The 21,022-nt window shown below is 44.2% G+C and overlaps 2 protein-coding genes across 4 annotated transcripts in view; one reads left to right on the forward strand and one right to left on the reverse strand.

Annotated features, from left to right (window-relative positions):
- The window catches only part of Zip99C (Zinc transporter Zip99C), a 53,241-nt gene extending 47,323 nt beyond the window's left edge, over positions 1-5,918 (forward strand). Inside the window, exons 6-7 of the mRNA XM_084591009.1 lie at positions 3,119-3,218; positions 5,778-5,918. Of these exons, the coding sequence (XP_084447135.1) occupies positions 3,119-3,218; positions 5,778-5,853 (176 nt within the window). The 3' untranslated portion in view covers positions 5,854-5,918. The remainder of the gene's footprint in view (positions 1-3,118; positions 3,219-5,777) is intronic.
- Positions 5,919-5,991: 73 nt separating this feature from the next.
- Positions 5,992-20,940, reverse strand: LOC146206336 (heme A synthase COX15). Of its 3 annotated transcripts, none has more exons than XM_084591005.1 (7): positions 20,569-20,940; positions 20,385-20,489; positions 20,183-20,325; positions 19,945-20,064; positions 16,067-16,643; positions 6,513-6,626; positions 5,992-6,123 (listed from the first exon to the last, which is right to left on the reverse strand). In XM_084591005.1, exons 1-7 carry the CDS (start codon positions 20,620-20,622, stop codon positions 5,992-5,994), a joined length of 1,245 nt encoding a protein of 414 aa, XP_084447131.1. In that variant the 5' UTR covers positions 20,623-20,940. The 3 variants fall into 3 exon arrangements, with proteins under 3 accessions (XP_084447131.1, XP_084447134.1, XP_084447132.1); XM_084591008.1 differs by having other exon boundaries at positions 20,385-20,459; positions 20,575-20,937; XM_084591006.1 differs by having other exon boundaries at positions 20,385-20,459; positions 20,569-20,931.
- Positions 20,941-21,022: the final 82 nt, after the last annotated feature.

The raw sequence follows: 21,022 nt of genomic DNA on the forward strand, positions 1-21,022 counted from the left end.
ATTTGGTTGCTTTCTCAACACTCAGTTAGTGTGATGTGTGTGAGTGATGAAAATTGAAGCTGATGCCTATTGTGGCATTAATGCTGTAAGCTACTTTGAACACAGTGAAATCTGTAATTCATAACTGCCATGCAGAGGCGGGCACTTTCATAAGGTTGCCCACAGATCAAACGAGCCATTTCGTCTCCTTAGGCGTTTTAGCAACAAAACGACATCTGCGCAACTATAGCCTTCAATGGCAGATAAAAAAAGGATCCTTAGAGCAGTATTTATAGGCACACAGTACCAGGAACCCTAATAGAGAGGTGAGCAGCTTCATAAGGTTTCAATCTAACCTCATTAGGTTGCCCTCCTCTACTGCCATGTACCCCCCTGAGGTGGCTTTAATAATTTGGTTGCTGATCCTAAGGTCATGGAGGCAGTCCTGGTCATGGCAGCCATATTTCGATGGAGGTGAAATACAAAATGTGACTGTAGATTTGGTGTGGTTTGGCCAAATGCAAATTAATTGTGGTAGCGTTTCACTTCGCTTCCGGGCCACATATACTCATTAGCACCCAGTTATAACCTGCCATGCTGTGTGAAAGACCTCCCGACACATTGATATAAAGCCCCACTTTAACCACACTGTACGAACGCGTTTGCATGGCTTAGGAGGAGCCTGTCTGACTTTGGATCCAAGGGTTCCTAGTGGGTTCGATTGTCATCTCAAAAGTGCTGTCAAATCTGGTGGCTCCTGCCAGCAGCTTCAGACAGACAGATGTCAGCAAGATGAGTGCATAGGAGCTGGTACAGTGGCTTTGATTCTCATCTTGAGAGTGCTGCCTAAGTTGGCAACAGCGAAATCGTTCAGTGGGGCCTCTAGCACTAGTACACTGAAATGCTTGGGTGCTTTACAATGCTAGTGCATGTTATGGGACCCCAGGTTATCTGAACCAACATGGACCCCTCCAATATGGCATCCCTCATGAACCCCCGTGTCGATTCGAGACATTAAGCCCCAAATGCACAATTCATCACCGCTGTGTCAGGCACAGTACAAGATGATTCTTTAGACTGTGACAGGTGGCCCATGCACTTTCAATGACCTGAACACTTTTCGCCACAATAAATGTAACTCAACTCCCAAAGATATTTTCTTTTATTAATAAGAAACAGTATAATTCAGCTTTATTGCAGTTTTTGGTGGTGGTTTAGGGCATAGAGTTTGGCCATTGTTTGGTGTTACATGGTTGTAGCCTACAGCTTGGTTTTACTATACCAAGTTTCTCAGTTAAATGTAATGAAGTTCTTGAAAAAGACTTACTGTCTGAGGCAAGTAAAACAAGCTAATTACTGCTGAGAGTCATGTGGCCTAGTGTGATTTTTTGCGTGTGGAAAAAGACTTACTGTCTGAGGCAAGTAAAACAAGCTAATTACTGCTGAGAGTCATGTGGCCTAGTGTGATTTTTTGCGTGTGTATGTGCAAAACTAAGTAAAGTCTATTTGTAACTCACTATTGGCCTCAGGAAAAGAGTGTCAGTGTGAAAGCTGTAGGCCACTTTTAAAAATTACTGACCAAAATGTTTGTAACAAGGTTAGTAGTGCTGCTTGAGTACCCCAAGACACATTGTCGGAGAATAAGCGTTCTGAACATCTTCAGAACGCTGTAGGCTAGCGATAAGTGAGATGGGTGAGCATGCTACCATGGCTTTTCTTTCTTTGTCGGTGCTAATAACCATTAACTGTCAGAGATGTGCACTCCACAGACATGTCAGCAGCAGCTGCTGGCATATGCCCTGTGCTCAGTACAAACACAAAGAAAGCCCTGTTGAGGACAGTGTTGAGGACTGCTATCGAGCGATAGGTTTCATATTTTGCGTGCTTTCTTTAGAGCCATAAAAAAAAAAAAAAAAAAAAGGAAAAGAGAAACAAGAAGCGGGAGGGGGGGTGTACATAAATGGTACCTTGCAAACATTTCAGCTTGCTGTTTTTCAGTGCGACTTCCAGATCACACTTCCAGTCCAGATCACCCTTTTTCCTGAAGCCAAAATTTAAGATGTTAGTTTAGTCTTTACTATATTCTCAAGTTTGCATTGCAAGAAAAAAAAATGTGGGGGTTTGAGCATAACTTGAACCCTGTGTTTTGAGTGAAAGCTGTGTTAATCATGGTTGTGACTGATTTGATGGTTTTTATTAGGGGAACGCTCAAGCGTCGCCTTGAGAGTAGCCGCGATAGCCCCTGTAACACCATCTTTTCAATCCGCATCTTTTCTTTTATTTTTTCATTAAACTAAGGCTTTGGGGAAAGGAAGGCGCAGTATACTTTTGGGTGGACACCTACACTTAATCAGGTCAACGTCACAGCACCTTTTTGAAGGTCAAGGGACTGGGCAGACAGCGTAGTGAAGCTTTTGCTTAAAAAAAAAGCAGTGCCATTTAGTAGAACTTAGCCACTTTCATTCACATGAAGCTTTTCTCCATGTGAATGAAAGTGGCTAAGTTCTACTGACCTTCGGTTGCGAGTCAAACATGCTACTCCTATGCTGCTGAGGTATGTTTGTTCAACTTGGTTAAAAAGCAATATTTTATGGCAACAAATGTGCTGATGACTGCTGCAATATGCACCAGAGGACCCTCAAGCAACCACATAGATCCTTTAATGCTGTTGCGTCATGCTCTTGAGGTGAATTCTTGTCCAAGTTTTTTCCTTCTGTAGCCCTGTTCTCACGGTGTGGATGATGCTCTTATCAAATCTGGATCTGCCAAGTGAAAAAGATGAAAATTGGATGGTGGCAAGTCTGGAGTGTAATGAGGATGCAGAAGTACAGTACACACAAATTTGGCAATCAATTCTGTTTGCAGACTGGCATCAGCGCAGGCATCATTGTCAGTGTTGGCCCCATAAGGGATGAAAATGAAAGCTGGTACACAGTAGGCATGCATGCCCTTGTTTATCAGTGGCGCTAAGCCACACATATTGACAGAGATTGCACTGAAAAGTTATATAAATTTGAATTAAGTGTTTGAGGAAAAGAAAATGAGGGGCATTACTTTATGTACACTTCTCGTTCTAAATAATACACATACCTAACCTAAGGTAAGAGACGAGAGTTGATAGTGTTCACATATTTTTCAGACATGTCCACATCCTGGATACTGCCTTTTACCTCAGGAGGCTTTTTGAACATAGCACTCGTCAGTGTATTGCCAGACCTCCTCAAAGAAGAGGACCCATGGTGAGTGATAATGCCCACACATTCTGAAGCTGCAAAGCACCTAGGTTTAGGAAGAGCTCACTAGGTTGTAGCTGTGCCGCAGGGCAGTTGCAAAATGCAAACACTGTCTGCAAAAAAATGTTACAGGAGGCACTTAAGACCCCTTAAGAGTGATAAAATGAAAGCTTTTGGAGCTAGTTCTACTGTAGTGTTTATTTGACAGAACCCTGCTGATGACACAGGGCAGGAGAATGACTTCTCCGGTGCCGGATTCGAGGTCAGTAGCTCCGCTCAGCGCAGATGGCATGCGCTTGTTGCACTGCTTGGTCGTCAGAGCTGTTGGTGGTCAACAAGGCGGCTGTGGCTGGCCACGTTCCGTCTCAGAGATAGGGGTGAAGCCGAAGATGTAGCTAGCGTCAGTGCCGGTGGTGGTCAACACGCAGCTGTGGCTGGTCATGTTCCCTCCCAGAGATGGGGGTGAAGCCGAAGATGTAGCTAGCTTCATCTTCGGCTTTGCCCCCATTTTTGGCAAGGAACGTGGCCAGCCACAGCCGCGTGTTGACCACCACCGGCTCTGACGACCAAGCAGCGTAACAAGCTCATGCCATCGGCATTGAGTGGAGCTAACGCTAGCTACATCTTCCAGACACCCTCTCATACCTTGCGCAGAGGAACAGTAGCAACCTCTACATTGCCATGGAGACTGTAGGAACGTTAGACAAGGAGAACTAAGATATGTTTGTCACGTGCCTGGCGTGTCATAGTAGGTTAGAGCGCTCGGCTGGGGATCGGAAGAGGAAGGGTTTCATTCCTGCTGGAGGACGATTCTTTTCTTAAAAGGTAAATGAGAAGACACTTTTAGCACATGCCACATATGAGCCAAGAAAGGCTTTCACCTTAAAAGCTTCCAAAGTTGGAAGTGGGTTGTGGTGTATGGAAAACAGTAATGATCAATAAGATTTAAGTGGGTGCAGTCATACAGATAATGTTTTGCTATCATTGCATGGGCAAGTGCACCTGGTATCTTTTTGCAATACATTGTTTTTTGCCAGGTTCTAAGCTATGAAGGAATAAAGTGGTGCAAACATCCAATTTTGCTTACTGCATTTATGCTTTAGAATTAAGTTAAACCCTGATATAACAAAACCGGTAAAATCTGCAGTTTACCCCTGAAAAAACTGAAATTTTGCAACATCAAATTTGTCTTCTGGCATGCAGAGGAGCCTCCAAAACACTCCACAGGTAATTCACAGGGAAGGTCTGTAACTATGCTGAAAGTGAACGTTATGTGAGTGATGGGGACGATGCACCCATATATAGTTTTGGTTTCACCATCGTCGCCCTTCTGAGCTGAGAGTCCCCGTTCACGTCGCTGGTTTGATGGCGCATTTGTGTGCATAGAAGAGAGCCAGGGAAATGAAGGCTTTCCCGCCTCACTTTCGTCACATCGGTGATAGCAAGAACAGTGCCCATGATCACACCAGATGAAACCATGTCCTCACTACATATGATCATTTTTCACCACAAGTGCACGTGCTTTTGGCGTCTGAGTGGGAAGCGAGATTGCCAGGCGAGTGTGTGTGCCGGCCCTTCCAGTCCTTTGTGGAAAAAAATAAGGGGGACACTTAAGCTCCACCTTATGCAATACCAGCATTTGGTCCTCTAGGGTGCACTTCCGCATTGAGAAATCGACATAAATGTGAAGTTTGCACACTGCAAAAGCAGCTTTAAAATTTAGAATGCGGGAGCACCATCCGTCTTGGCGACAAAGTATCAGATCTCAGTGGAGGGAGGGTGACCCTCTGGTGCCGCTAACTCATCCTTGAAACCCTCTTGAATTAGGCTACTGCTTTTCAGTAGATTGAACCCTATCTGCTATTGCATAAAAATGGACGAGGTAATCGCAGCACGCTTTTCTTTGAGCATAGGCTACATGCCGTATTCGGCACTAGCTAGGGTAATATTGTGAGAGCTGTGTCTAGTCTTGCCAACTGTGAGTTGCACAGACGTTAGTGCTGCCCGACACTAAGTTTTCATGAACCTCGCCCTTGCTATCCTAGATAGTGAAGCAGGTGGAGTGCTTGACTGTCACCTCCACTTACATCTACCATGCACTCTTCCTTTGCCTTCTAGGCTGTCTTAAGCCAGCAACAAAATTTCACTACATTGAAATTGTGGTAAAATTTACTTCATTATGCTGAAGCTAAAATGGGTGATGTTCTATCATTGTAGAAACCAAAATGATTCGTTACACCAATGACTTTCTCACACGTAGTCAAAAGGAGGAAGCAGTGTGTCGATAGTGGCAACAGTAGCCTTTACACTGCCTTCTTGTAGCAGAAATTGTCTGTGAGACAATAGGCTACTAATGCATGTTAAGTCTGTTGTCCTTTAATGTTGGCCATTCCAGTTGGGACTGTGGGGCTGTAAAGAGCTAATCTGGCACGGCTTCACAGCCTCTGTAGTTGCAAGCTCATGTTTACATACTTTGTTTGGTACTTTGGCACACAAATTCCTCCTGCTGAAACTGCAGAAGGGCACCTGGTCAGTTCTCAAGTTGACAGTACTGCTCCTTTACAGGGAATCAAGCAAGCAGCTTGGATGTGTGTGCTGTGGGATTGCTGTGATGGCAGCTATGCAAGCGTTCCTGGAATAATCTCCAGACCCACATGAACCATGGTGCCCAGAAACTAGTCACCGAGCCAGTCATGGACCAAGTCACTTCTTGCAAGAAGAGTTTTATTCTTGTCACAAAGTACTATAATACATATTCTAGAGACCTAAACTGTGGTGTTTACTTTGGTAGCCTTCTGAGCTCATGAGCGAGCCAAAGGGCTACTGAAAGCAGCGTGACTGCACCTGCCTGATGTGATGATGCAAGGGACACTGGCACGTAAGTTAGCAGCGTGGACACACCCAGTGTAGCCTGCAATGCAATGCCAAACATCGTCAACATGTTCCTAATAATGGACTACAGGCAATAAATCCACATATATGCTGCAACAACAATGCTAATGTGACGAAGGAATAGGCAAGGTAACCTTTTTGTCTCACAATTTAAAGATACCTCAAATTCCCTCTCAGTACAGAGTGAAAAATTGAAAACTGTTAGTGGATGCCCTCTTTGACAAGTCAGTTTGAAAATTCATCCTTGTACCCAATTTAGTCTATGCTATTATTGCATAGCAGTACGTTTCTATGCAATATCTTTCCAAAAAGCAGGTTTCACATTATGCTCGTAAAAAAATCTAGACAACTGGGCTGTCACGCTAGCTGCAAGGCATACATGGCTTTCAAGGACTGCACTATTTTTACCTGCATCCAAGCAGCAGCAAGGAGACAGTGGAGTGCCATCTTTGCCCGAGGAGGCAGCGGCTGTTTCTGGCCCCAGAGCCAAAGACCAGTGACGACGATCACCACGCTTTCACCCTGTCAGAGGATACATTCGGACAAGCTTTAACCACATGCGGCCATTCACCTCTCTTTGAAAAGCTACTCTATCCGTGGTAAAAAGTGTGTGTGCCATTTTCACTTCGTTAATTACTTAAACTCCTGCAGAGTTTCCATATAATTTCACATAGGGTGGCTAAACACTTTATTAGAGAAAAGCTGTCCAATGATCTACATAGTGTTCTGGCATAACTATCAGTTTCAGTACAACTCCTGTAGGCTTGAAAAGTACTAAATAAATCAGTTTCTTAGCTTCTAGCATATTACATACATAGCATTTGGACCGTTTTTTTCTTATCCTAAATAACTCTGAATGGGTGCTTTCATGTGCACTGACGTCGCACAGTACATGGGCACCTTGTGTTTCGCCTCCAACGAAGGTGGCCGCATAGCAATGCAGGCAGAATGCAAGACGTCTGTGGCAACTATTGCAGCTGTGATTGAACTGGCACTATCAGAATTTGTAGTCTAGTGCCTTAACCTCTGACACTGCGCCAGGGCACAACTCAATAAAGGTTAATTCACTTCGGCAATGAAATCAATTTTAAGGCAGCCTGAAAACTGGCTGCATTTCCAGACCTTGGTGTGACGTACAGAAAATAAATGAATAAGAACCAGTGCATAATTCTCTCTGTCTAGTGTAAGGATGCCGAAGGGTGTCGAGGAAAAGGACAAAAGGAAAAGGACGCTGGAGAGAAGAATGAAGTAAGCCACGCCGCCATCGCGGGAGGGAAAGGCCAATGGCGGCAGCATTCTTTCAACGCGCTCGCCTGCCTTGTATACGCTGCTCCATGGACTCAGAGATTCATTCCGAAATGCTATGGGTGACGATGCACCAGGCTCTAGTCGCGGGCGGGGAAGTATGCTATGACTGAAGAGGTTAGAGCAGCTCGAAATCCCGTTCGTTGCTACTACTTGCGGGAAGTGGATGTGGGTGACTTAAGTGTGTACTGGGAGAGTTGGATGTCCAAGAGTGTGCTGTGAATAAACAATGCAAAAACAAAAGGTCCAGCTAGGCTTTCGCCTTCACATTCTTGAAAAGTTCTAAGCATTCCCTGTAATTTTTATTTTGCGTCAGAGCACTGAATTCCTGAAGTTGAGCAACACAATTCATGGACGTGTCTTGCAAGACTTACTTCGTTTCAAGATATCATTGTTTTCATTGTTCTTGTGCATTTCGTGTTCACAATCCATAATTAAAACATAGCTTTAAAAAAAAAATGAGATCCCTATAGGTGCGGTATACAATGTATGAATAGGATGGAATCTTGTTGATACAATTTTTACGGGATAAAACATTGGTATTATCCGAAAGTGGTATCATCTAAAACAAGCCTCAAAAGGCCGCGAATGAAGCATACTTGGCACAGAACTTGTTACTCTGCTTTGAAGAGCACTTTGCAATATACTTTTTGTTTCACAATGTCCAGAAGAAAGCTACCGTATTTACTCGAATAAAACGCGAGGGGAGAGTTTCAATACTGCCCAGTGGGAAAAAAGAAAACTATGAATGTAACGCGAGATAAGAGCTTGAAAAAGTACCTTTAATAGACATTATGGCCATTGCAGTCTAATCAAAAATGCTCATTCGTCGTCGTCGGAGGCCGAGTTCTTGGAAAGCCAGTCTTCCTTTTCACTCTCGTCCTCCCAGACGATTCGAAGCCTTTGCGGCAAGGCCCACATTTAAAAATCACCTCCCGCTACATTCGCCACTCATGTAAGGTAGATTAGTGACGTCTAGCCGTCGAGCTGCCCCAGAATTTCCGATTCCTTCTGCTATCACAATAGCCTCTTTGAGGCGAGTGTTGTACCGTGCACAGCGCGTTGCCATCATGCGAAATGCGATAACAGAAGTAACCACGCTAATCTACCGTGAAAGATGCAACAAGTGCGTGATCAAGGGGACAATGTGATTCTGAGCCCACGAGAAAAAGCGCAATGTTTTGACTTTGCGTGGATTGGGATTTGGCTTCCGTGGTACCCATGTTGCCAACATAGCATTGTAAAACCACAGAAACCGAAGCAGAGTTGTGGCGGATTCTATGGCTGCACCCCAGCGCTGCTTTAGCTAAACTGTCTTTGGCCAACCAAATTACAGTATTCGATTGTACGCGAGGTTAGACTCTGAGAGCCAAAAATCGTGAAAAAACTTGCGTTAAATTCGAGTAAATACGGTATTCTGAAACTCATAGAAACAAGTGGCAGTTCCATCGCTTAGCTCTGCGCCAAAGCCGCGAAGAGCACCTAAAATTTGGCACTCTGCCAATTTCACCAAGAATGGCAACACTGCAAGAGATCTCGTTAAAAGATAAACACGCACATATGTTACTGGCGTGCAGCATCTTGACAGGCTGCCAAGATCAGCGCTGCAGACTGTGACAGTGCGGGCACAAAACTCTGGCACCCATTATTAAAAAATAATAATAATAAATAAATTCTCAACAACAAAAGTGGAGGGTGGGTCATTAAGCTAGCAAACAGCACTGAAATATCTGCTACGATAACTACTGTTACTGTGGCTACTATCAGCGCTGTTTTTTCATGCCATGTATCGACATGATAGTGACGTCACAGCCACCTCTCGGCTGCTGAAACTGAAACTGGTGAGAAAGAAAATTCAATTATAAATTATTTAGCCGTCGTAAGCTTAAAGTGCGTGCGGATCGATATACAAGAATGACTTGCGCATCATTAACAAGAAGAAAAATACCACCAAAATTTTGTGTCTATAGTCCTTTAAGGTCTCTATGATTTGGCAGCATCAGCAGCACCAAGTAATGCAGCACCGCCATCCTCGTTCTGCCGGTGCCGCGCACACCGTCTGCACTTCTCTCCTCGATTTGCCAAGGTGCAGAACTAGTTCTACATAAGTTCTCGCTCATCGTGCACTCGCTCCAGAGGAGGTGCAGAATAAAGTGCAGCATGGCATACGCGCCGCTTGGCCAAGAGGAGACTGACGCTGCGCATCGTTCTGCAGAGCTTTGTAAAGTCCATCTCTTTCAGAACCCGGACGGTTCGTTGCCAACAGATCCGGGAATGATTGCGTATACAGGGTAGTTGGCTGCATGCTGATGATTAACATCTTGTTGGTGGTGAAGATTCAGGAGTGGTATTAAATGTAGTTGTGACCGCATATGTAGTGCGATACGTGGCCATGATACGGCACCTTCGCATACGTTGTAGCATTTTTTTTAAAGCGCAGCTCTTAGGCACCCGTTCCTGGGTTTCGCATCGCCGCCGGCCTCGTAACCAACTCTGCCCCTTAGCTCAGCCCCCCCTCTTCCTGAGTGGCGCCAACCGCGCGTGTTGTCTGATTGCTGCGCACGCTCTCCCGTTCGCCGCTGCGTATGGTAAGTGTGATAAGTTGCCAGGAGCGCTTGGTTATGGAATTTCTCTTGAAACAAAGCCCTTATTTCTCCCGAAATCAGCAAAACATGCAGAAAATGCAGCCCACTGATTTGCTGACTTCATGTTGGAATGACATTCTCTTTAACACTTGCATTATGTTCAAATGTTAGTCTTGCATAAAAACCATCAAGGCTTGTTCTAACCATCTCAAGCAAGCCAGGATTTCACCAAAAGTGCGTTACTTAATTACTGTTCATAATGAAACAGAAAAGACAATCTGAAGTTCCTGCTAAAATGGGTGGTGGTGGCCACCCATTTCAATACCAAGTAAAAATTTCAGCGTGAAGTTCTGAAGTGAATATGATAAAAGTACGACGTATGGCTTACAACCATTTAGCCACTGCTATATAGAATGCTTTGCGCTACTTGGCTGTGTTTACACCCTTCTCACCGCTTCCAAATATAGGGAACACCATCAATGCCATACGAGTTTTTGGCTGCTGCTCGGCACACGAATTTTCCTGCTTCTTAAAATCATCATTTAAGAGCTGAACCATGTGGAACACCTATATATAGGCACCCTACGCATCTAACTCCGGCACGACGTGCACGCCACTCATGGTGGTGACTGCGTCCCTGTCAGGATGGCGGGAGCAATCCGATGCCTTGGACAGTGCTGTGTGCATCGTCACGAAGCAGCTCTTCACATCCTTCTCGAGCACAAATAGCAAGTAAAAGCATACGGGCTCACACTTCTGTGTTGTAGGGTGCAATAACGTGTACATGAATAAACCTGGAACAAAATTTTACGCATCCCCAAACGCAACATCGGGAGATGAAATGGTGGGAGCGTTAGATTCGGGCTGTTCGTCGCCAAGAGTAAGTTAAGTCTTCGTTTTTACTTCCTGCATCATGCTGTAGAAGAAGGTGCTTATCGTAAGGCAAGTTTCTTCACATTTTTTGTGATGTACTCTAGTGAAAGTGAAGATGTTAGATAAAAGCACCCTATTCTCACTCGTTGCAAGTGCGCAGCGGATCAAGTTGCTTGTTTATTTTTAGTTTTAACAGCAGCAAAGATGATACGAATTGGGTACCTTCGGCGAAATCCACAATATGAGCAACCATTTCGTGGGAATGCCAAATGAAATGAGCAAGTGCGCTAGTCCTACGTCCCGCCCTAGAGAAGAGATCCAGCGCAACTGAGTGGTTCTTCTGAATGCTAGAGCTATCGTGCCTTTATATGTATTCATTTTGGGCTTGTATTCTGGCGTTAAGTGTTGCGACATCGGTGTTGAGTTCCGAGAACACGCAATTGATCTGAAAAGTGAAAATGTATGGACACATGAATACAAGTGTCACGGTTGTACAGCTCGTCTGTGGTGATGGAGCTAGGATCTGGAACGTTCCTCACTGCATATCGCTTGAGTCTTTTAAACATACTATGCTGCCATATTAGGTCCCCTTTCAGAGCCACGCTTCACAAAGTGTTTTTTTGACTGTTCGACAGCCTAATTTAATATATCGTGCTGGCGGTGGTGCTCGCGGAGCATATGTTCGTTTGCCCAGTGCCCTGTCTTCTTTTTTCAGCTAATTTTCGTTAAGCAATTTCTAGGCAAAAGTAGAGACAAGAAATGGCATGATGGTCAAACTGACGATGGTGTTCACTCATTGGATTCAGCTACATCTGATGCAGACTCCCCACAAAGCGGCGGTGACAAAAATGCGCCAGAGGAGAAATTTCTTCACGTACTCTCACCCCTTTCTCCAAAGCACCATATTACATGACAGAGAGTCGCAAAATGTCACTGATCTGCTGCTCCTTTCTATTTCATGTGATGAATACATGCATGACAACTTAAGCGGGGGCTGGGCACTTTTCTGGGCAATTTACGTTTCTCTCCACAACATCCAATGGCAATGCAAGTTGCTACATATTGCAAGACAATATCCACCAAAGAACGTCGAACCTCACATCACGCCGAGTTCTGCAGCACAGCGTGAATGCCCATCAGAACCAGCTGTACTTTGGTGGTTTCAAAGCACTGCAATGAAAAAAAAACTGCATTCCTTCACTGCGGTTGTCCTCTTAGGCTCCTCACAAAATGCAAACTCTGAAATAGCTTTTTGTCGAGGACAAGCTTGTTATATTTTTGTTTTGCTTTATGTGCACAGCAGAACAGCGTTCAGGATATTAAAATTTGTTCTTACTAGTAAGAACATAAAATGATCGATGAAAGATCTATTGGCCGTCACGACTAGTAGTGCGGCGCCAATGCTGCCAAGCTTCAGAAGGCAATATACGTGCGGGATCGCAGAATGCACTTATCAAGCTACAAACTGGAATACCACCAAGTGTGGTGACACGAAATGTGTGGTTCTCCATTTACATTGGAATATACACTGACAAGTGCAGACTGATGCTTTTTCGGCCAATGTATTCTGCTGCTACTTCGGTCTGTCACATGATATGCCGCTTTCACCTTGTGCACATGGCCTGCTTGAAAAAACTTTGTTCCTTTGCTGCTGTTTGCTCCTTAGAAGCATATTAAGCCCCAACAATAGTTCCAATTCCGCCTCTATTACTGGCAGCATGCCGCTAGCACATAACGCCCATTTGGAGGCGCACTGTGGCCATCCTGACTGGAACGAGAAACTAGCCGCCTGGGGCACTAAACATAGCAATCAGCATTTTGGCGGTGGCGGCATCTTGCAGATGCAGGGTGCCTATAGCAGTCATTCAGACATTAGACAGCAGGCTCGCCTGCCATAGTTCACATAACAGTGGAAGCACTGTCTTCAAAACATTTGCCTGATGATGCAATACAGGAAAAAAATAAACCACTGAAAACCAGGAAGATGAGAAAAATAAATATAGACTACCCCTAGTTTCCCATGATCCTACAGTATTATGTGGAATTTTTGGTACAAGTAAAAATGACAATATTATGAAGGAAAAAAAAAGAAATCGTATTTGCCTGCAAACTTCTAATGCGAGGAAGAAGCATTTGTGGGTATCACTCGGAACATGAATGTAATACCCCAGTCACACTGTCATTTTCAAAGGTGATTGAGTCGATAGCCTTCGAGATTTTCAATCGCGATGGAACTCGAAAGAGTTGTGCCGCTGCTACACGGTAAAACTAGAAGGCTGTTGAAATAGTTCTGGTACTTGGTGCCATACTTTTGTGGTGCCACTGTCATTTTCGGTTTTGCTTAAGGAACTAATATCTTTCTATAAATGCAAAATAAAATATAACTGTTACCCATTTTTAGTAACTGCAGGCTTTTAGTTGTTATTAAAGCACAATTTTGTTTTATTTTTAAAGCATTGACATTCATACGGCTGCACTTTTCATTGTGTTTGCTTTTCTCAGCAGCAGACCACACTGAAGCTCGGTACACTCTTTCAGATTCCAAAACTGCGTTGCTAAATTTCGCCACAGGCAGGATCCATGAAACCACATTCCGCATGCTAGAATCGGTTTCTCCTGAACCATCCCACCAAGTGGAGCTGATCTGGGTGCCTGCGCAATCGGGAAATCCTGGCAACGAGGCCGCTAATGTCCGCGCCCGAGGACTTATAAACCGGGCGGCGGCGGACTCGGGCCTGGACGACTCGATAGAAGCGCATGCATCCCTTCAGCGAGCTGACGCAGGCATATCGAGCCGAGCGTCAGCTCTACCCCCACCCCACCCATCCCTTACTATCCATCACCAAATCCTATGGCGCCGCCTGCAGACTCGAACCCTCCCCACGCCCTACCTACTATCCCATATGCACCCAGGTGCCTTCACCCCATCTTGTTCCTTGTGCTTTTATCCCACGCTACACTAACACATATCTGATGGAGTGCCCAGCTGATCCTCCCCCACCGGGCCCGGAGCTCTCCACCTGGGAGGAATGGGAGGCCTTACTGCGCACGACAGACCCCCATTGGCAGAAGACCGCCATCATGCGGGCAGCGGATCTGCTACAGCGAAATGGACGGACATCTAGTGCAGTGAAGCCGTGCCTGGCTCAGGCTTGCAGCCCACACCAGTGGACAATAAAGTTTTCTCTCTCTCTCTCGGCGGCACAGGTTACTGAGGTAGAGTGCGTTGTTTTGTGTTGGGTTTTTTGGCACATAGGCAACTAAGGCCATCATGCGCCAAACACTAGGTTGCTGAGCTTCTTTATGAGTGAAAATGAAAAGTGTTTAGAAAATTACAGCTGATTTAAAATCCCTAACTCTTTAAGAAAACTAAAAACAGATGAAATTTCAACAAGTGGGTTGTCTCCTAAAGTAAACAGGGGTGGAATGGGATGAGTTCATTATAGAATGGAGTAAAATATTTTTTCCTTAACTGTTCAAGTTCTGTGCATGAGATCAAAATGTGGTTCACGGTGAACTCACCTCCACATTTTTCGCATAATGGTTTTTGCTCTTTTCTCAGTAAGAAATTGTGTGTCAAGTGTGTATGTCCAATTCGAAGACTGCACAAAATCACCTCACTGAAGCGTTCCTTCTGTGTACATGATTTCCGTTCTCCTACAACTGGTTTTACTGTGTGTAGCTTATTTTGCTCTTCATTATTCCATTTTTTCTGCCATTTATCTATCAGGCTTCTTTGCACTAACCTGATACAGTCCTTGTAGGGGATTGGTATTTTCTTTGAGCACAAAACTAATGCGCCTTAAAAAAGAGTGATGCTATACTTAAATTATTATGTACACTAATATTTTACCACGTAAATTAAAAGATATGAAATAACAATGCTTGTTTATGTTTTTGTATCCTTAAAGCGCTGTGCACGAGAGTGCACATAGCGCTCCTCGGGACAACACTAGCAACCTTGTGCAACGTTCGAAGGCCTTCAAGACCTGAGCTGTTCCGTTGACTCGATAGACTATCAACTCAATGGCGACTGAAAATGCCAGTGTGGCAACGTTTGAAGGCCTTTGAGTCGATAGAGAATCAGTTCGAGGGCCTTTGAAACGCCCGTGTGAAAGCGGTATAAGACATATCCTCTACACCTTGTGTTAAGAACTGTTTAGGATTGCTTTCACTGTTTTGCACAGTGACGTCTTTAGATAACAACCAGTTATTTGAGCTGTGAACCAAATTCTGGACTGGGTTTCAAATGTATTTCAGACTGTCTATCTGGATAAACTTTGCTGCAGTGTGTGCCTAGGTCAGCCTTCCCTGGAGGCATTCCCGAAATTTTTTTTAAAAACTATGAGAGAAACATCTTTGCGCTCAGTGCAGGTCTGCTTCAGAGCAAAGCACACATATATATGACCAGGGGTAATGAATGAATGATTATTTAACTGTAATTGAATAATTTATTTTTATCTGAAGGGGAAATAATATAATGCGATACTGTAAGCAGTCAGCATCAAAGGAGATACCTGTTTCTAAATTTTCTTAATTGGCAGCATGGTATGAAACAAAGGTTAAAAATATGCATTTGAAGGCTTGCTCAGGTGTCTTTCCAGCATAGTGAAATGAAAACAGCAATCTCTTAACTCCTGTCTAACTCTATAGGTTGCCATTTACCATTCACAGTTATGACTATGATAATTCACTGCTTTTGCAGTGCTGCAGTGTACTGCGCTGTTTTGACGTGGGCCGCTTTTTGCATGTGCTGCTTTATCGCTGCAGTTTTTTGTGTGCTATTTTGATGTATGCTCTTCGTTTATAGCACTATAACATTCACTCTATGCTCAAATTTTAGTTCCAAATTGTAGAATTAAACAGGTTCTTCATTTTTGCTTAGCAGAATTTTAAGTGTTCTGCCGCAAAAACTAAAAGGCTTTTATTTTTGCACAATGCTTTGCTCCTTAATGCAGGTCATGTTGAAGTGGAAAATCAATTCCCAGTCATGCACCTCTGTTTAGCTCCAACCAAGAGTGATCAACAGGAAATTCCTGAACATCTTTCAGTCCCAGGCACCAATATACTGTGCACACCACTGCGCAGTGCCTTTTGAGAGCCTTTACAACAGCTTTTATTACATGGGGCATATTTTCTTCTGGGGTTGGACACATAATACATATACTCCATTTTACAAAAGAGGAAAGGCCAGCTTACCAGGATTCGATGGTCGAACTGTGCTGTCGTCGGGTTCTCAGTAAAGTTGCTCAACTTTGGTTCAAGTGCCATGATGTCGGAAGGCACCCAGCGATCGGCCATCTTTGGAAAAGAATTGTAGACAAGGCCTGCTCGTAAGCCTGCCACAATGGCACCTGACATGGCAGTGACAAAGACCAGCCCAAGGACTCCGTGGACACCCCTGTGCATGGCTGCTGATATGAGTGCAGTAGTAGGTCCTGGACGAGGAGCTGCTAGGTGTGAGAGGCCCGACCAGAAGGCCAGGCTGTACCAGGCCAACGCAGTGCCCAGATGTGCAGCCAACCGATATTGGCTCACATGTGGCTGATCTTGAAGGCCACTTTTCACCATGAACCAACCCAGGAAACCCTGAAATGCCAGGCCCACCGCCAGCAGGCCAACATGCGCCTTGGCACGACGACTCAGGCAGCCCCGCCACCAGAACCAGGCTGCACCAGTGTAGAAGACTGCACCAATGGCGCGACCCCACATACGGTGAACGTATTCAATATACCAGATACGCTTGAATTCTGCCATAGTCATCTCACGATCAGACCTGCATATACGAAGAAAAGGAAAAAAAAAAGGTACTCAGCATTATGTGATGTACTGTTGGAAGCATAAGACTGTATTGCCAAGTCGCTTCCTAGCAGTTTTTTTATAAAGACAGGCAAGGATGTTACCATGCTTATCAAGCTGCATTCAGAATGTACGCCCGTACATGGCCCATCCGTAACGTAACTATGAGGGTGAGTAAAAAATTATCTGCAATGCATATGCAACATTTATTGCAATACAAATAGGAAACTGAACTTTGATATTTTCAACATAGTCTCCTTATTTTTCAATGCACTCGGTCCGTAGTTGCACAAGCCTCCCGATTCTCTCAGAAAAGAAGCTTTTCGGTTGATGCGCAAGCCACACGTGCACTGCCATCAGTTGTTTTGGGACTGACCTTGCACTGACTTCGAGAGAACCAAGAAGTCCGTTGTGAATGATTTCCTAGGCAGAACTATAACTAATTTGCAGATGATGTGCCACTTATCAATAGTCACTGGTCTCTCGAACAGAACCATGTCACATGCAAGCTCAATGTTGTCATTATCCTGTCATGCATAACTCTGGTGCTACGATTTCTGAATTTTTCATTGTTTGTAAAACAATGTGGCGGCAACACAATGTTTCCGTATTGTGCCGAAAGTCTTTGATAGATTGCGGCTCTTGATACTCCTTCCGACCAAAAAATTTGCTCGTTGTTCTCCTTTGGTGAATTTCTAAGTGAGCAGCCTTCGTCTATCTGCAACAAAAGGAAGACTAACGGAGGAATTGTGATCACAATTTTATACCAGGACCACAACAGCACAGGAATAAAATAAATGAGGACAGAGGTCAGTATGAACAATCCAAGAAGAGTTATGTCAATGTTGGGCGTAATTTTTTACTCGCCCTCGTAGTAAGGAATGATTTTTAGCTATAAACCTCATAAGATTGAAGTGAAATAAATTAACAGTCATATTCCAGGGGCAGCACCACAATAAAACAGTTAGACCATACCGTAAATGTTGACAGCTAACTTTATGCACTTTATGCAGTGGAACGAAGCAAAGAAGCACATAAAAATCTGGGTGGTTAGGTCACAAGTGAAGCAAAACTGCATTTGTGGGCAGCAGAGCTACAAGCTTGCAGCTTCAGAGGTTTGCGAATTCAGGAATTCGGATGGTCTATGAGTATTTTATCTTTATTCCCAAATCATCAAGAGTCAGCATGCAGAAAGGGATGTCTTATAAGGTTTCATTTCTTAGGCTTCCCTGCAACAAGCTCGCAGGCAATGTGTAGGGAACCACACTTATAACAGTTTAGATGGTCATCTCTTATGCTGCTTTGCTAGGTATACTATGCTTTTTTTCATTGTTTGTCCATACATTGTCAATATGATGTGGGTTATTGTGAAGTGGTCATATCATAATTCTCTTACAAATCAGCCAAGAAAAAAAAAATGCTCTCTAAATAGCTATAAAATCTATCTGTTGCTTCAGATGACTGAAAGGAAAAATTATGCATTTTGAACTGACGTCTTAGAACTAAGGCAAGCAGAGCTTTATATGCTTTTTTGGCCTTTTAAATACCACTCTGCAAAACAATGTTTCAGAAACCAGGATTTCTATCGAACATTTACATACGCTGTCAGCCATGTTATTTCAAGTTTCATTTTTGCGATGCTGCTGTTTCCCCATGAACAGAATGATAATGCCATCCAGGACAGGTTTCATGGTGCTTTATCAAAATTTCTTCTATTTGAAAACAGGGTAATGGCTGCTTGAAATCTGTTTACAAGTTATAATAAAGAAGACCACTATAACTAAAAAATTATTCAGTGTGGCAGTTGTGTTAGGCAGGAAGGCATTTCTTCAGCAATCAGCAATCACTCTTACAGCATAGCTGTTATGTACTATATGGGTACCCCAAGACGACCCTCATGTGACTCCATAACAGTTACATAGTTATCTGACTAGCTCCTGCATGTATCTCGTGCTGCATTTGTCATTTTGAAAGCGAGGGGTGGGGGCAATCAAGTGCGAAGCTCATGAGCGTGTGGACAGGATTTGTGGCTAGAGCGTGTTCACACGAACTCTCAATAGAGAAAAAACATTGCCGCCACTGGGTTTCAAACTCGCACCAGAGCGAACAAAACAGCTTTTCTGGTGCAGGCACGAATGCACTATACTATCACTGCAGCCGATCACACCTTGTGTAAAACTGCAACACACTCTCACACTGTGCAGTGAACATAATCTTCTTCAAGTTCCATCTGCGCCCCTCCTTCATCTAACCTAGGCAAATAAGCCATACGCATATGCTATCTGACTGAGTGTGGCTGAGGTCCACTAGCATAGCGTTGAGTGAATACACCAGGCGGCGTGACAGAACTCTCAATGCTTTCGCACTACTGCACCTAAGCAGACTTATGCACCACTGGAATTTTCAATGAATGATGTGCATCAGCAGCTACCTAGCACAAACAGAAGTATTTTTGTTGGTATAGGGTTTAACGCCTCGAAGCAGTTTGGGGAATGAAGGACGCCGTACTGGAAAGCATCACACAGTACATCACACAGTATGCAGATGCCTTGCTATTCACTTCCGAAAAATGACCACTACGGCCGGGATGTATCCTGGGTTCAGCAGTCGAACATCCTAACCACTGAGCCACCATGGTGGCAAGTAGTACTCTTCATTACAAACATGCAAGCAAAAATTTGCTCTATACTCGTTTGTAAAAAGGATTTTTTATTGTAATGGAGTATCAACAGCAAATTTCTGCTAGCGTATTTTCTTTCAAACAATGAATCAGACATTAGTATACACAGATCACAACGTCATATTCTGCAACGAAGGCTAAAGTAATTATAACCGAATTTTGTCTTTATACTGTTTCAGCTTCATCAGCCGCACATCGGCAGTGGGGCCCAAGGTGTGTACATAAGGCGGTGCAGCACTCACTGCATATTACCACTGTTTAATTTTAGACCAGCCTGCTCTCATCACATGGACATACTGTTGTACCTCTCAGAACTAGTTTCAGCAGTAGAAGCTCCAAGCAATACACTACTTTGGATGCAGGCTGTGTCATGCAAAACCTCGAAGTCATTAGGCATTTGCGGCAAACAAAACATATGCCAGGGCACAATCATGGAAATAAAAGAACAACAGAAATAGTACAATCATGCACCACAGCTGTGCTTGGCACACGTGCTTTCCACGAATTCCAGGTGATTTCCTCAACTTGTAAAAATGCATTATATGAGTGGGTGGCATCATCTGCAATGCATTGGGAAGCAATTAAATTAATTACACACGCTTTGTATTCTGGATATTCTTGATACTTGAGGAACTCCTGCTCCCACTGGTGTTCTCCTGATGGAGGAAATTCTGCAAACGGATGCCAGTGCACCATGGAAAGACCAGATTTTGTCAGCCTGCATATATTAAAAACAGCGGTTCAGAACAAAGTTGCAACCAAAAATATTTGAAGAGTTCAAGGGTGCATAGTAGGTTCCATTTCTTTTCGAAAGAAATAAAATCACATCAAATCACCTGGTGACGCCGCCGATTACGATAGAACCAACTGCCATGCCACTGCAGGCAAGCAGCCACCGTCCGACAGCCTTCCGTGACTTTCCTGTCAACTGCTCAGTTGCCGATGGGACAGCAGTCACTTGAAATCTACGACTAATTGTCTAAAAAGAAGGAAAGCCGTGAGTGCGGCCGGCTCAAGATGCTGAAACGGGGTATGTACCTGGAACTGAAGTGTGGGTCTGCATTTTTTGTACACCCATGAGTGACGACAGACGTCTTGGTGGAAAATAATCGCCTGGAAAGCAAGGAATAAAATGCCACAAGACTTGCTGTACTACGTAGTTCACGCAGGTCCCCAATTGAAAGCCGCACTTGAAGAAAAACCGCGCGTGCGTTTTACTCACTCTTACGTAGGTATTCGAAACACTTGCGAAGATGCAACGCTGGGACACGTTCATTGTGAACGATCGGTCAGCTCCTATGAAAGTGCCTTACTTCACGGTCCTAAAATCGGCGTTAGAACTTTCACTTCCAAGAAGATGGTTGATAAATCCTGATGACGTAACACACCACGAGAAGAGCCAAAAAGTCGAGATCAACCACACTTCACGCACCAACGTAACGCCGAGCCCATGCGCCGAGCCCTCCTCCAGCGCACAGCGCACAGCGCGTGCAAAAATAGAGGAGGTTGTGGGCGTGCCGATGGTGATAATGAAGACAGCGCACAGCGCTTTCAGCTACGACAGCACCGAGGCGCTGGCTACGATCAATAACGAAAAAAAAAAAAAAACAGTTTAACATTACTAGTGGCGCTAGATTTCATCATAAGCAAGAAAAGACTTTTATTCATTTTGCTGT

The sequence above is a fragment of the Amblyomma maculatum genome, chromosome 1, assembly GCF_055883805.1.
Source record: "Amblyomma maculatum isolate TAMU_Amacu chromosome 1, ASM5588380v1, whole genome shotgun sequence".
In the NCBI taxonomy this organism is placed as follows: Eukaryota; Metazoa; Arthropoda; class Arachnida; order Ixodida; family Ixodidae; genus Amblyomma; species Amblyomma maculatum.

Coding starts and splice junctions, on each gene's coding strand:
- LOC146206336 (XM_084591005.1), bottom strand. CDS start 20,622: ATGAACGTGTCCCAGCGTTGCATCTTCGCAAGTGTTTCGAATACCTAC. Junction 20,065..20,182: donor GTAATCGGCGGCGTCACCAG/GTGATTTGATGT, acceptor TAATATATGCAG/GCTGACAAAATCTGGTCTTT. Junction 6,627..16,066: donor AGTTCGACCATCGAATCCTG/GTAAGCTGGCCT, acceptor ATCCTCTGACAG/GGTGAAAGCGTGGTGATCGT.